Source organism: Anomalospiza imberbis, chromosome 10, assembly GCF_031753505.1.
Source record: "Anomalospiza imberbis isolate Cuckoo-Finch-1a 21T00152 chromosome 10, ASM3175350v1, whole genome shotgun sequence".
Taxonomy (NCBI): Eukaryota; Metazoa; Chordata; class Aves; order Passeriformes; family Viduidae; genus Anomalospiza; species Anomalospiza imberbis.
The window spans coordinates 18,035,767-18,051,502 of NC_089690.1; the positions used below are offsets into that span (position 1 = coordinate 18,035,767).

Sequence of the window (15,736 nt, forward strand, 5' to 3'; positions counted from 1 at the left end):
CAGCAGCATTAGGGCTGGTTAAAGGGATTGGGAGAAGGAGGCCAAGCTCAGCTTGTCACACTGCTTCTCCCTGCACTGGCCGGGATTTTCGTGTGTGGGTGGATAACCTCGGGCGCTTTACTCCACAGGCGGAGATCTCAAGTCTTTGCTTTAAACGCTAAAAGCGTGGAAATGCTGCCCTGAATCTTGGCGTGTCTCACTCTCCAGGCTGGGAGGTGTTCCTCGCCAGTCGTCATTCCTGGGGGAAGGGGAGGCAGACTGTGGGAAGACAGAGGACTCGGGAATGTCTTGGGAGCCTTCCAATGGCTTGGTTGAGCAATCAGGCCTCTAGATCCTTGTCCAAGTCCTAACCTGGTCCAATCATCACTAGTACGAATGTTTGCTCCACTTTTACAGAGGGAATAATGAAAAAAGCCCCAAATATACATGTGGTTAGTTTTTAAAGTGCAGAGGCAGCCCACAGACTCTGGCAGGTCCCTGGGAGAAGGCGTAGCTGTCATGCTGACAGTGAGGAATGGGAATGCCAGACTCCAGCTTGGCTCTTCAGATGTGCACAGACGTCAAATCTGGGAGTGCACATCACCTCACACATGTGCAGGAGCCTTTCCTGTGCTTATCCTGATGGACATACATGCCTTGTACATACGCTCTGCATGTGTTTGGAACTGTGGTCATGCTAAAATGTTTTCTGGTCCTGGTGAGGCCACATCTGGAGTGCTGTGTCCAGTTCTGGGATCCTCAGTACAAAAATGAAAAGGAATGACAGGAGAGAGTCCAGTGGATGCCACAAAGATGATGAGAGGTCTGGTGCATCTCTCTTATGAGGAGAGACTGTGAGATCTGGGCCTGGTTAGTCTGGAGGAGACTGAGAAGATCTCATTAATGGATACAAATATCTCAAAGGGGTGCCAAGAGGATGATGACAGGCTCTTTTCAGTGGTGCCCAGTGATGGGACAAGGAGCAAAGGCCATGAACTGAAATATAAACAGTTCCTCCGCATGAGGAAGAGCAGCACTGGAACAATCACCCAGGGAGGTCATGGAGTCTCCCCTTCTGGAGACATTCCAAACCCATTTAGATTCATTTCTGTGTAACCTGCCCAGGTGACCCTTCCTTGGCATGGGATTGGACTGGATGATCTCCAGAGGTCCCTCCCAACCCTAACAATTCTGTGATTCTGTGAAAGAGGGCTGCCTTCTTTTTAATTTACTCTGGTAAATATGTTTTAGTTTTATGTAACTAAAGAGGGTTGGACATTTCTGTCTTCCCTCAATTTGAAGTCAGTGTGAGTATGGGCCTTTAGAAATTATTAAAACTGTATTTGATTCTTTATGCTGTATATCATTTTCCTGCTGTGAGATTATTTACTAGTGTAATTTACAAAATCTCATGTAAACACCCACAGAGTTATAAGGTAAATAGTCAAAGAGAAAACCTGAAATGTGCCAGGTTCCCTTAAATATGTTGTGTCCTAATCAAGAGAAGATTTTTTTAATGAAAGACCCTTTATTTTCTTGCTTTGATTTCTAAGAGGACTTTTCTTCAGTGTTAGATTCTCAGAAATATTTTCTTTTCTCTTTTTGGTTTTGGTGGTTTTTTTTTTTTTTTTTTTTTTTTAGTAATTAATAATGGAGCAGGCTTTTAGTATCAGCCCTAGAAGGTAAAAACCCTTAATCACAGTAAGATCATTAGTGCTTTCAAGCATTTAATTTTGATGCTTGACAAAGCGCATAGCCATTGATAAGAACAAATAAGTGTTGTGTGCAATTGAGGGAATAAAAAAAAGCATGAAAACCCCTAAGCTTCAAGTAATTAAATTTAAATATGTTATTTGAATTTAGCTGAGATAATGTACAAACTGTGGGTATATTTTTCAGTCAGTGAAAGACCCCTTGAGTAAACATGGTCCATTTAAATTCAAATCATGGGGAGTGGAAAGTAAACCCCGCTGTGGGTAAGAAGGCATCTTCAATAAAACACTGGGCATTGTGTATCTTTGATATCTGAGTACTCATGTGCCGTAGTTTTATAAAGGGCTGTTTTCACTCATGGATGCCTACATGCCAGAGACTTTATTGCATCTATTTATTTCCTGTTTTTTTCCTCTTTCAATTCCCCCCCACCCCTCCTAATTTGAAGCAGTAATGAAAAACTGACACTCTGCCTCTGCCATCCTTTAAAGTGCCTCAAAACTGCTACAATTCAGCACTCGCTAGCCTTGGGACATGGCTTTATGGCATTTGGGTGAAGTTTTTGTAGTACATCTGTGCTCTTTCTCTCTCTGTAGGCTGCAAGCTCAGAACTGAGGTAATAAAACTACTAGTAGGTGTTTAATGGCAGGTTATTGAGGAAGTAGATGAAAGAAAATTGCAACATTCACATCAGTAGGGAATGGGGTTTTTAAGGGAGAGGGACTGCTGAGCTTTGAACTCAGGAAAGTTACACTTGGTGCTTTTGTTCAAGGGGAGACCCCTTTTTAGACATCAAAATACCTCATTCTGTGAAATGGGCTGTTCTGGTAGAATTGGTGCTTGGTATGTGCAGTCTGTGCACGTGTGGCAGAAAGCTGGCTGTTGTAAGCAGTGATGATTGAGAAACAAGTCATTGCTTACTGTTCCTTTCCAAACATAAAGGAGCAGGGTGGAGGAAAGTGCAAAAGGTGAAAGAAAAAGTGATCTCTCGCTCCCTTCCATAAGTTTCATGGGATCTTACTGTGAACACCTTAATTGTGAACGTTATTCTTTTTTGGTCAAGCTGTCCTCAATGTGTTTTATGTAGGAATGTGTGCATCTAATGAACAGCTAGCCCACGCACATAGAAGAGAGAGTATTCTCTCTTTTATTCTGCTTGTGATCAAAGCATCATTTTACAACCTGTTACATGTTTATCTTCACATCATCCCTAAGAGGCAATTTAAAGGCAAAAGGCAGATGAACAAAGAATGTAAATATTTTGCACAAGCTCACTCAGAAGGCTGTGTCTGATGCCTGGAGTGCCATGTTGAGCTAGCAGTGCTGACATCCTCTTTGTCCTGGACAGTATTGACCAGACTCTTAGGCCCTTTGGTGATACATGTGCAAGGAGAAACTGTTGTTCCTCCAGGAGTCCAGTCTTTCAGGTCAGATGATGGATCCTGAAAAACAAGGGGAAAAAGTAAACCTGATTTTTAGGGCTACTTGCAGAAATAAAAGGGAATTGGTAACTGAGGATTGTATCTATGCAGTGGGATAACTGTAGGACCTCAGAATTTCAGCTCACCATCCTATTGCATAGACCACTGTAGGTCTGCGCTGCGGGGATGTCACTCCTGAAGAGCTTCTTGCAGTTCTGTAGTTGGACTTTGGCATTCTTAGGATTTCTGCTTAGAATCCAGGACAAAAGAAGATACTAAAAGTTAAGGAGGATGAATTTGCATATAAAGGGTGGGAAGGAAAAAATTAGGGCCATTCTTAAAAGTTTAAGGAGTAACAAAGGAATTGAAGTACAAGTCCTTTTTGTGTCCTGGAAGCCAGGAGCATGTTGCTTATTCCAGTATGGTGTAGTGCCTAAGATCAGCTGTCCATTTTTTGGGGGAGGTGAGAAAGCACTTGTTAAGCTATATAAAGCTGAAAGCCTTTCCTAGAAGACTTAGTTAATATAAATTCTTCTGCTGCAAATAGCCATTTTACAACAGAGAAGAAATGTGTTTTCATACAGCATTTACCAGCCCAATATTGAAGGACTCACTAAATTCCAATATAGATGCCTGCTGAAATGAAATGGGAAACCAAGGAAGTTAAAGAGAGGATAAAGGAAAGAAAGTGAACTTTCTCCCTACAGTTCTTGAGGTCAGACCAGCATAAGTGATGGATTCTCAGTATAAAGAATTGCTTGTCTTCCCTGCATGAGGCAGCGATTAACTAAGCAGATTTCTCTCCGCATGGTTTATCAGTAATGACGTGTGCGTGTGTGTTTTAGGGTAACAAATCTGATTTCTAATTTATTAGCTGAGCAGTATTCTTATTGCAGAGGGAATTAAAAAAAGGTTTGATTCTCTCTTGAGGAAGTGTGAGGTTATTAAGCAGGTTTGCAGTCGTGCCACAGATATAATTTGATGGAGCACACCTGGATCCTCCCTGTTGGCTGTGTACTTATAGTCTCCTCTGTCATTCAGTGTTTGCCTTTGCCTGTGAGAGACAGACAAGGAAGAAAGAGATAAAGGTTTTGGAGGCATTTCTAACAGAGATGCCAAACTGTCAAATAGTAAATCGGGAAGCAGCTCCCTGATGGTTTCACATCAAGTGGAGACACCCTTTTGTGACTGCAGCATCTACCGGTTATTTTCACTTCCATCAGAACTGTCTGATATGGTCAAGTAGGTTTGAGGCTTTCAACATTCAATTTTCCTTTCATTTATAGTGACTGTTTTATTTATTTGCCTTTCTTGGTAGTTTTCAAGGATATCTGTTTCAAGGATACTTTTAACTTTATAACATTTTCAGGGATCATCATCCCAAAGTTTAAGGTAGAAAAAGAAACAAAAAGAAAGGGAAGTGGGGGGGAAAAAAAGAGCAGCTATAGCATCAGAGGACAAAGGAAGAAATATATTCAATTTAGGAAGACCTCTAATCTCTGGTTATACAGGACAGCTTTGTTAGATAAGATTAAAAATTTCATGAATGTCCCTTTTTATCCCTGGAGACTCCACCATTTATACCAGCTATTGTCAGCATCAAAAGAGCTTGATAACAGCTGGCTAGAGATGTGACCACACAGCAACACAACAGCAAGAAAGGGGCAGCCGGGTTCATAAATCTTCAGAAAACCCGTTCCCCAGCGCAGCCATGAATCTGCTGCTATCACAGGCAAAGGGAGAAGGCATTGTCCTCCAGCCAGTCAGAAATCTGAACTTCAGCATTAGCAGGGGCTCTTTAGACAGTGCACGGTGCACAAAGAGATGTTTTCCATTATCTTCTTCATTGCAGCCTTTATTACTGACACAGATACAGTTTAAAGGGTCTTGGAGTTTAGCTTGTTGCTAGGTAGAGTTTTTCCAAAAATGCTGCAGCCCTTACCCTTGGTGGTGCAATCATGCTCTTTCTATTCATCTGTGCAGCACCACATGGGACAGGGTCAAAAGATGCCATTTTGGCACACAGTGGACCAGTCTCTGGTATCTTTTGGCTGGAAAGGAGCTACCAAAACCAGAATCTGGCCCTTGGCCATTTTCTAGGGACTGCTCATAGATTTGGGCGTAAGCAGGGCAAGTTATGAGGCACAAATTGGCTCATAACACAAATACAAGTTTCCTGGTTTTAGTGGGAGGGCCCAAATTCATATGTATTCAGCTTTACTCTGGCCTTACTAAATTCAGTGGCAATATTTTCTCAGCTTTAGAGAAAACAAGATAGGAATCTCAGGAACTCCATAGAGCCTTTAAAGTAAATAGCTAATGGAATAACATTAGTTAATTTTAGGAGATGGAAGAAGAGAGCGACTGTGGGCCAAAATGACACAGGACAAAAATAAAAGATCCTTTTAGTACCATGATCTCTTATGAAGGTTTTTACCTGGGCATCATGAACATTGCAGTGCTTAGACAACTGTGTTGTTTCTTCAAAACCCACCTATCTAGTACTGTCCAGCATACAAACCCAATCTTTCTGAGAAATGATTAAATGTAATTTTGAGAAAACAGGAGAAACAGGTAGAGAAAACAGGAAAAATCTTTAGTGTTTCTATTTTCCCCTTCCCCTCACCCCCCAAGAAAAACATGATTTCTGAAAGTGCTCATGTTATGAAAGTTACAACTAGAAATACATGTTCCTCATTAAAACAAAATGATTGCTTATAAAGTTTTGTTTGTTTTTTTTTTCTCCTGGCAGCTCCATCCCAAATTGCATTGATCCAGGCTAAGGAGATAACAAGGCACAGTGTTGCCTTGGCTTGGCTGGAACCTGACAGGCCAAATGGAGTCATCCTGGAGTATGAGGTCAAATACTATGAAAAGGTACTGCTCAAAAATGGACAAGCAAGGAGTTCCCTTTGGGCTTGGGCACAGCTTTTTTACTTCATTCCATTGTGGTTTATTTCCAGATAGGATTCCATAATTTGAAAGCAAATAGATTCAGTTTAATAAAATCCAATTAAGGATTTCATGCACTTGAACAGTTACTTGAAAGAATAAGACTCATAGGCTGTTCCTGCTGTACAGTATGAGTTTATTTTGTTATTTCTTTCCTACCTAGAAACTGAGCTTTTATAGCAATCACATTTATAATGAGAGTCAATAGTGTTCAGCAGAAGTGAGACATTAACTTTACTTCATAGACAGAAGTATAATAATGAAGTATATAACAGAGTCATAATAATAAGATCTGTTTGCCAACAGCTTCTGCTTAGAGTGATAGTGTGGACTGGCTGGCTTTTAATAGAGAATAAGGAGAGAAAATTAGATTCTTCATACTTTCCAAGTTAGAGGGAGATGTTATTCCTTCAAATAACTTCTCAAGTAGGGAATTATGAAAAGAACTATTTTCTTTAAAGGCTCTCTGCAAAAATGAACAATTACCTGCTCTTGCTTGTGTGCGCTGTCTCTCGCATGCACATGAATACTTCTAATTTTTTTTTAATAAAAAAATCACTTACTTGCTTTCCACATACATTAAAAGGCATCTGATTTGCAGAGAAGCTAGATTATTACATTTTCTGATGGATTTTCTAGCCAAAAATAGAACAATTTTTAATAATGGACTTTCTGGATGACGTTTTCTAAGTATTTTCTTTTTTAAAATATTTTTTTCATTTTTTATATGGCTTCTGGCTGGTAGGAAGAAAAAGAAAGTGCTAGCATGTGTGAGTAAAATGTGCTTGTTCATCAAGAGGATCCTATTTGAATGCTTGGCTGTTTTCCAAAGGTTTTCATTGTGTGACTTCTTAAATAATCAGTGATATATGAGCGTCACATGTACTGCCTCATCCTCCTTTTTTGGCTTGCTCAGAGCCCCATGCAGCACACAGTGCTAGGGGGATTGAGCAAGGCCAGCAGCAGGAGCCCTCAGGACGTATTTTGAAAATTCCATTGCTGTTACTCATCTTTCATGAGACAGTTTTGGCAAGGCACTGGGGTTCCAGGTTCACAGTTGCACTCCATCACCGCTGTGCTCTGCGTTGGCAGGACCAGAACGAGCGCAGCTATCGCATCGTGAAAACGGCCTCCAGGAACACCGACATCAAAGGCCTCAACCCCCTGACCTCCTACGTGTTCCACGTGCGGGCCAGGACAGCAGCAGGCTACGGAGACTTCAGCGGGCCCTTCGAGTTCACCACTAACACAGGTAATGGCACTCCCACCCAGTTCTTCTGCTTCTCCTCCAGCAGAGAGTGCAGATGTAACTGGGCTGTGTGTGGGAGTTTCCCGTTGGATGCTTGGACTGTGCTGTGTGTGCGCTGAGAAAATGTTCCTCTGTGGCCACATAGCTGTTGGTGACGGCATGATGCTGGCCCGAGACATCTATTTGGATATGCTGTATTGTAGATTCTGGCAGTGACAGTGCTTCACGGTGGCATAAGGAAACAAGCACCCCATAAACACTTGGAAGCCATTGGTGCTTGAGAGATTTTGTTTTCTGAAAAGTAGACATTTGCACCTTTCTGGAATATCTTATTTCGAGGAGAATAGAACCCTGTTACTCCCCTTTACAAACTATTGACACAGATTAGTTAGGTGTCCTACATCAGCTCCCATACTTGTACTTTTCTTTAGACAGTTAGATAAAGACAAGATGTTCAAACTATGTTGTCAGTAACGCTATTCACTTTGCTCAAGGAAACATGCAGATTTAGCCCCCAAAATGTTTGCTTTTCAGTGGCAGAAAGGCACTGTGACCAAACCTATTTTGTTTTGGACACAGAGGTCTCCTTAAATCAATTTAAGGTCATGCCAGTTAGTGGCAATATCATTCAGGATGTTAACAACTGAAAACAATCCATCAGGAGGAGAGTAGACATTTTAAAATTACTTACTCTCCTACTGTCAGTTGTGGAGTGATCATCTGGTCCCCCTGAAAGAAAAAGGAGGAGGAAAGAAGTGTGGAAAGCAATTAGAAAGGCAAAAAAAAATAGTCATTATACCCTCTGAGCAGCATTGGAGGGGAGAAGGAGAGGGAATCCTTGTTCCTGATGAACTGAAATTCCCCAAATCATTATCAAACATCATGTCTTTAGCTCATTAGCAGTTGGAAAAATTGTGTCAAATGACTATATAATAAAGGCCTGAAAGTAGATGTGAGTGCTACTCTAAACTGCCTTTATAAGCCAGAAAGCTCATTGAGTGCTACCTAGGTTGATTTTTTGAGGTTGTCTGACACAAATGCTCCCTTTTCTGTTTTCAGTTCCTTCCCCCATCATTGGCGATGGTACCAATCCCACAGTGCTTCTTGTTTCAGTGGCTGGCAGTGTTGTTCTTGTGGTCATTCTCATTGCAGCCTTTGTCATCAGTAGGAGGTAAGAACTTAAGCTTCTCTCTCCCTCTCTCTCTTTCATCAGGGAGCTTTTTGTCTCCTCCAAACAAAGCTAAATTCTTTGATTAGCATCATAAACAGTACATTTGCATTACAAGCCTTCTCCCGTGTAGCTTTGATCTTCTCGACATTAGTACCAAGCAGCGTGTGATGTAATGGCAATAGTTCCAGCTCTATTTGCCCTTCAAATGCAAAGCTGATTCCAATAACTGGCATTGAGAAGCAAGCCAGCTAGAGATTTGTGGTTAGTGTAATTTGAAGTTAAGTTTAATGGTATGGGTACAGTAGATTTTCTTGGACTGACTCCTGACAGACAGGGAATAAACAACGGCAGTTTTGTTAACTAAGCCATCAGACTACTATGCTGGTGATTTTTGTGTTAGTCTATGAGTCTGTACCAGACCTTTCTGTGTGAGGGGATATGACTGTAAAATGGAAGCCACAGTCATTCAGCATCAGAAGCAGTAACACAGCAGAACTGGATCGATGGGTATTCATCGATGCAGCACCATAATCTTCTACCAAGTGCTTGTTCATTCTCCCAAATTCAACCCAGGCATCAGGAACAATCCTGTGAGTGGGAGGACAGTGTAGCAGAAACACAGTGTGCGTGTTTCTGTCTTCATGTTTGCGTTCATTCTCATTTAAAAAGATCAGCATGATCTTGCTTCAGTGTAATTTTGAGATAAAACTGCTTGTGTCATTACTGCATCTGAAGCCTGGGATCTGAGGGATGCACATTTTGTCAATCTCTGTCGGTCAGTTGAATGGCATCAGCTGTAAATGTACTCAAACTCCTCTTCATTTGCTCTCTTTAAATTGTCCTGGGGAGCAGTTAAGTGACTATGATTGTGATATCTGGAAACTAGACGTGCATTGTGATCGCTTTCTGTGGGTGTTCAACTGAAAGCCTCCATGCTGGCAAGAGGAAAGAGGAGCAGAACATATGAAAATGTGGTGTGGAGAGACAGGTTTATTAAAAGCCATTGCAACAGAAAATAGCATCACTGAGCTTGATGACTTTATCTCCTCTCCGCTTTTATTGATCACTTTATTATTTAAGGTAGGATTGATAGCAGGATACATTGGATTTCTAATTATGAGTCGCCACCTTGGAGAATTGAGCCTGTCAAGCTGCTTTGAGATGATTCCTTCCCCTTCTCCCCCTATAAAAAAAATGTCTTTTCCCAAGGCTGATAAACACTGCTTGGTGATTGGCCCTCAATGGATCACTCTTTAGAAAATGAACTGTCAACCCTTTGCCCTCCTATTGATTCTCGTTAGGATCGGCCATAAAGCTGTCAGAGGAGAGGCTGCCTGGAGCCAGGTACGGACAGACCTGCTGGGCTCAGACAGGTCTGCTCAGGGCTGTCTGCTCACTTATCTCTGCCCACGAGTGTGCAGTCACACAAAGGCACCGCAGAGCAGGTGGGCAGCAGGGACAAAAGCCGGGTCCAGGCACTGGTGGCATTGGAGACAAAAGCATCCTGGTGGCCATGGGCTCGGGGATGTCCCATGGCTCTGCACTGGTCTCTCTCAGAGAGGCCGTGGAAGGGGAAAGACAGAGCAAGATGAAGGAAATACTAGGACAGTGAAACTACTCTGTGCATACTAATGCATGGTGCCTTGCTAATTAATAGCCCTTAATACACAGCTCTCCAGTAGCTGGAAGTAGCTCTCAATAAACAGAATCTACTTTAACATTCACTGTTACTCTAATGATTTTAACCATTATCACAATGTCATTTAGAGGTGTGGACTTTGGGGATATTTCATGATGTTCCTACGCCGGCAGAAGTTAATAGCAAAATAATTATACTTTGTTCCAAAATGATTTCAGATGAGAAAAAGCTTTTCTGTCCAGAGAGTCCCCGTGAGAAAGTTTTGTAATCTAACCATGACCTAAAAGTCATATTTGTACAATCAAACCTGTGCTTTGGCCTGCAGACACGACCTCTCTGCATCCACGAGCTAATGTGGGAACAGGGCATATGCTCTGGGTGCCCACTTTTGAACACTGGGTTATTACTGGTAATTTAGCCTCACACTTTTTGCAAGACATTGTTCATATCCCAAAATTCATCTTTGCAGCAGAATTAGTTGAAGGACTTTGCCCTCAGGCAGCCCAAGCTGTTTGGCTCTGTCCTGCTATGTGAGAACCAATCTGCCTAATGTTCCTTTAAACTTCCCGAGGTTTGGATGGGGACAGCCATGGAGCAGCAGGCAGGACATAGCGTGGGTGTTCCTAAACCCTGCTCGGAAGGAATGCCAAGGGAAATTGCAGCATCTCAAAATGAGTTGTAAAGAATTCGGGGAAGTGTAAAACAGAGAGAGACCTTCTAAAAGGGCTTGTGTGTAGTAAGATGGTCTGACCAAATCCTCTGGTCATCTGAAAGTTTCTCTTTAGAATTCTTCCAGCTGATGGATTGGTTTATCTTCGCTCTGCTGACACATTTGCCCACCTTTTGCGAGTGGTGTTGGAGCAGGTGCTCTGCCAGCCTGGTCCCCGAGCCCCACATCCCCTCTTTGTGTGGGAAGGAGGAGGTGGGAGCGAGGGCATGGTCCTGCTGTTTCACCTCAGTGCCTGCTAATTCCCCCCGCTGTTAACTCCTCTTCATCACCAGCCCCACCTGTAGCTCTGCCTGTCTCTGACCCCTGCAGTTCCTGAAAGCTTCTGTGTTCTTTTCCTGAATGCCGGCTACTTAATCACCACTGCCAAAATCCCCGTAATTAGGGGGTTCAGATCTGTGACAAAGGCTCCCTTCTGCCACTCAGGTGAGCTGCCCCAGAGGCAGCCCCAGCCCTGTGCCCCGTGGCGTGGGGGTCCTGGGCTGCTCTCCAGGACAATGACACACAGCAGTGTCCTGCCCAAAGCCAGGCAGGGGAGGTCAACAGGTGACACGGTGAGAGGTGGAAGTAGGTAGTTAGTTTAGAAGGTATTATTTAAACTTAATAAGCTACAATTACATTGCTTGAACAGTAATCCCTTTGTTTCCCTTGCTTTTTGGTGTCTTTGAGTTTTAGTGAGGGAAGGTTATTTTTTAATCTGTTGTGAGGGTGCTTGTACTTTTTAAAAATAAGATAAAGAGAATTTTTTTCATACTTAAAATGCTTTTGTGCAAAGTCTGTTTGCATTTTGTATTTCCCATCTGTCCCTGAACATTAATAAAATAAATTTGAAGGATCCTGATTAAAATGCAGGATCTTCTTTTTCTCTTTTTTTTCTTTCTTCTGGGAGAAGTTGTATAATACCTGAAACCATCTCTGCAGTCCCCTTATCTGGCCTGGTCTTTTGTGGCCTTAGGTGAGATTTGTGCTGCCTCTTCCTTCTAACACAGTTCAGTAGCTGGGAGCAGAATCCCATTATTTCACTCAGCTCTGTTATACCAGTTATAAGTTCTGGAGCAAATAATCTGTTTAAATGGATGTTTGGATCCAGTGTGGGTTTTAATAATGCTCTTCTTGTGATTGGAGCCATTTGTGTTTCAAGAGAAGAAGCTCCTGCTGGTTTGTGGTTGGATGTGTACCTGCTTTTTCTGTCTGGACACAAGTCCTGTCAATGCTGGGACCTGTGACCCTTGGTTCAAAGATCAGGTTGTCTTCACATGTCAAACAGGACTTTTTCCCTTCTGTTTAATGGTTAATTTGTATTTTTTTATTCTTGGCATAGTGTGTTGTATGACCCAGCACGAGGACTGCAAAGGGAAAGGCTGGGAATGGCCTCCCAGCTGGCAGCAGTGGGAAGCTGCCATTCCCCACAGGGCAGGTGCAGAGTGGGAAGTGAGATGCTTTTTGCTAAGGGGCAGAGGGGTTTTGCTGACAGGGGAGGTATGGTAAGACTCAGGGAGGTGTGCTGCTAGTGAGGCTCTCAGTTATGTCTTCTCTTCCTGTTATCTGCGAGTTTTTAGACCCTTTAACTCACATCTTCTGGGTTTTTGTTGTACCTGCTCCCATTTTCCCCTTCTCCTTATTCACCATTTTCAGCCTATTAATTACCCCAGTGTCACTCTGGTGTCCCTGGCAGGCCTCTGGCTGTCCCCTGCCCCACTTCAGGCAGCTGCTGCACATTTCTGGCTGTGCCATTCTCCCCTCCCATTCTCCAGGCTCAGTTTCTCCTTCTGCCTTCCCTGTTCTCTCCACTCCAGCCTCTTGCCAGTCAGCTCTCCTGGGTCTGGCTGGGAAACCTGGATTTCCCAGGAGCGGGCAAACTGAGACTAACCAAGAGTAAGCCCTTCTCTCCATCAGTGTCTGCTCTGTGCTTGGTTCTGAATACTCAAGGATGGGTGGGTAAAAGCCCAGATCATTTCTCTGCATCTACATACCACTGGATGCTAGACAACTTCAAATTCCTACACATTTGGCTGAGCAGACTCCTAAATATCCTCCCTAATGGACTAACTTCTTGTATTAGCTTTTTGTAGTGCTCCTTGTCCATTGGAGCTGAAAGCTGAACTAATTAAATACATAACTAGATTACAATATCACAGGTGTAGGTGTAGAAGTAGTAATCTATAGAATTAACATACTCTATGTTATTGCTTCCAGCTCAGAGTGTTAGTAGAGGAGTTCTGCCATCAGGAGTTCTTCAGCCCCTTCAATTAAGCAAGAATAAGCAAAATCCTTGGGATCTTAATTTTTGATGGTCAGGGTTGGTGGTTTTTCTTTTTTTTCTGCTGAGATCCTGATTTCTGTGTTAAGACACTTGTTTCCAGTTCTATATTTGCAGTTAAATAAGTGTATTGATGTTGGCATTTGCCTAATGATGTTTGAAAGTCAATCTACCAAAACATCTCCGTTGTAGCATTTCAATCCCTGTGTGGTAGGGTGAAAAAGCAATTTGGCCCCTCAGTTGCAATAGTAAGTTGGAAGGAAAAGCAGCTGAAGCACAAACTTTTTTTTTCATTCTTTAAATGCTGAGATACAAATAGATCTGTGTTTCCTTTGATGCTCTGTTGATGCCAATAACACGTAGGGGAGTGTGAGGATCCTCCTGCCCTGGCTGTGTGTTGTGTCATGGCTGTGGCAGGTGCCAGCAGCTCAAGTCTCTGCAGGTTAGGACAACTGAGCTCGTTCCAGAGCGAGCTCCTTATTTTGCACTCACACGCTGTGTTTTGTTCTGACAGGCGCAGTAAGTACAGCAAGGCAAAGCAAGAGGCAGATGAGGAGAAACACTTGAACCAAGGTAAAAGGCCCAGGTGCTTGGGGTTTTGGTTTGGGTTGTAAAACATGGCTCATGTTCTGGTGCTTGGGAAATAAGGGATTGCATTCCTCTTGAGGTGAACAAGTTTCTGTTTTCCCCTCTTGCAAACATCCTGCTTTGAAATTAATTTACTCCAGTAACAGGGAAAATAGAAGTGTCTGGGTAAAATGTTTTAAAAGTACAGAGAGGAGGAGGATTTATCAAGTTTTCCCATTGTTCCTTCCCATTGAAAGATAACTGTTCTTAGCCACTTGATTTCTAGGCAGGATTTTTCCCTACAACACTCTGCTAAAGCAGTTGCTGAATGGGCCAGAGGCAATCCTGCAGGAAAGGGAATGTGAACTTTGCTGCCTTTTTTCCAGCACTTAATCCTACTGTTACTTCCATGTGCCAAACCCAGGACCTGGCTCCCACAGGAAAAAGGGATGTATTTCAATCTCACAGGTCCCTGCCAGGTTATGCTAGTGATGGCAGTGATTTGTGAAGCTCATTAATTGGCAAAAGCCTGATTCCTTACCTCAATATTGGGAAATATTAAATGTTTACACTTTAAAATATTGCACTGGGGGAAAAAATACTTAAGTCCTTCCTTCCTTATCACTCATTCCTGGCTTACAGTACATTTTTATTGTACACTCTTTGCTGTTGTATATCATTAAGGCTTCAGTCTCATATGTTCTGTGTTCAGCAGCATGTAGATCAGTGACTTCAAATAAAACATTTCTGCCTTGCAGGTGTTAGAACATATGTGGATCCTTTTACATATGAGGATCCAAACCAAGCTGTGAGGGAATTTGCCAAAGAAATTGATGCCTCCTGCATAAAGATTGAAAAAGTTATTGGTGTGGGTAAGTGCCAGAACTTTTACATTTTTTTCTGTAAATACACTTTTAAATTTGCTTTTAGGGAATATGTGATCCTATGATTTTTGTATGACAGTTCTCCCAAATGTACTGACATAACAGTTTGACAACACAAGTGCATGCTTCAGGCTCGTGACCATGGATTCTTGTGCCTTTTTTTTTAAGGGGAGTTTGGTGAAGTGTGCAGTGGACGTCTCAAAGTGCCAGGAAAAAGAGAGATCTGTGTTGCTATCAAGACTCTAAAAGCTGGTTACACTGATAAACAAAGGAGAGACTTTCTGAGTGAGGCCAGTATCATGGGACAATTTGACCACCCCAATATCATCCACTTGGAAGGTGTAGTTACTAAATGTAAGTAGGTCATTTTCATGACAAGTCCAATTTAGAAGTCACTGAGAAATTAAGTCTGTGTGGTGTGTGCTGGCTTTTTTTTTTTTTCCTTCTTACCCTCTTTCCTGTAAAATGACAGATGGAACAGATCCACTGATAGCTAATAGGAGGAAATCAGTTCAGGACAAGTCATTAATCTTGTTGTCAGCTATAAATGGGTTTACGGTTTCAACTGATATTCTATCTGTAGGCAGCTTGTACAAGATTTTGTAGAGGGAATTAATACTGCAGGGGTTGGCTTTTTTTTTTTATCCCTTCTTGCTATGCCAAGCAGGCATCTTTCACATCTTTGCTAGACTGAGATGATTGTTACAGGATAGGCAAAAGCAGATGGTGAGCGAAGAATTCAAAATGATGGGGGAAAAATACCAAAACAAAACTACACAGTCATATGTTTAAAGTACAAAGCACAGATGTAAGGAGCAAGCCTTTGAAATGAAGCAAGCTATTTTAGTGTGAAACTTGCTTATTTGTTTTCTCTGATTTACAGGTGTGCTAATTTCACTCTGCAGAATTTACCTGGCTGATCTTTTTGTTTGCTTTGTTTGGGGTTTTTTTAAGTCTGACTGTGCTTTAGAGAGTGACAGTGCTTGCTGGGAGCTGTCTGTAGGCTAGAGCTGAAAATGCACCTGTGAGACACCAGTGCTTGGGTTTGACCTGATGAGGTGCCACTGCCATGGTGTAGGTATTGTCTGCTCCAGCTGCCCTGGGTAGCATGGTGGCAAAGCCTGACTCTGATTGCTAATCCTAAAAGACTCTTTGGGTGTTGGGGCTCATGCTC

At 42.4% G+C, this 15,736-nt stretch overlaps 1 protein-coding gene and 1 long non-coding RNA gene across 4 annotated transcripts in view; both read left to right on the forward strand.

The window, feature by feature from the left end:
• LOC137479575 (uncharacterized) overlaps positions 1-15,736 on the forward strand; it is a 335,528-nt gene that overhangs the window by 227,795 nt on the left and 91,997 nt on the right. The window lies entirely within an intron of this gene.
• EPHA4 (EPH receptor A4) overlaps positions 1-15,736 on the forward strand; it is a 103,952-nt gene that overhangs the window by 70,901 nt on the left and 17,315 nt on the right. For all 3 annotated transcript variants that reach the window (XM_068200986.1, XM_068200987.1, XM_068200988.1), the window contains exons 6-11: positions 5,866-5,990; positions 7,158-7,317; positions 8,374-8,485; positions 13,626-13,684; positions 14,437-14,550; positions 14,731-14,916. In XM_068200986.1, the coding sequence (XP_068057087.1) occupies positions 5,866-5,990; positions 7,158-7,317; positions 8,374-8,485; positions 13,626-13,684; positions 14,437-14,550; positions 14,731-14,916 (756 nt within the window). The remainder of the gene's footprint in view (positions 1-5,865; positions 5,991-7,157; positions 7,318-8,373; positions 8,486-13,625; positions 13,685-14,436; positions 14,551-14,730; positions 14,917-15,736) is intronic.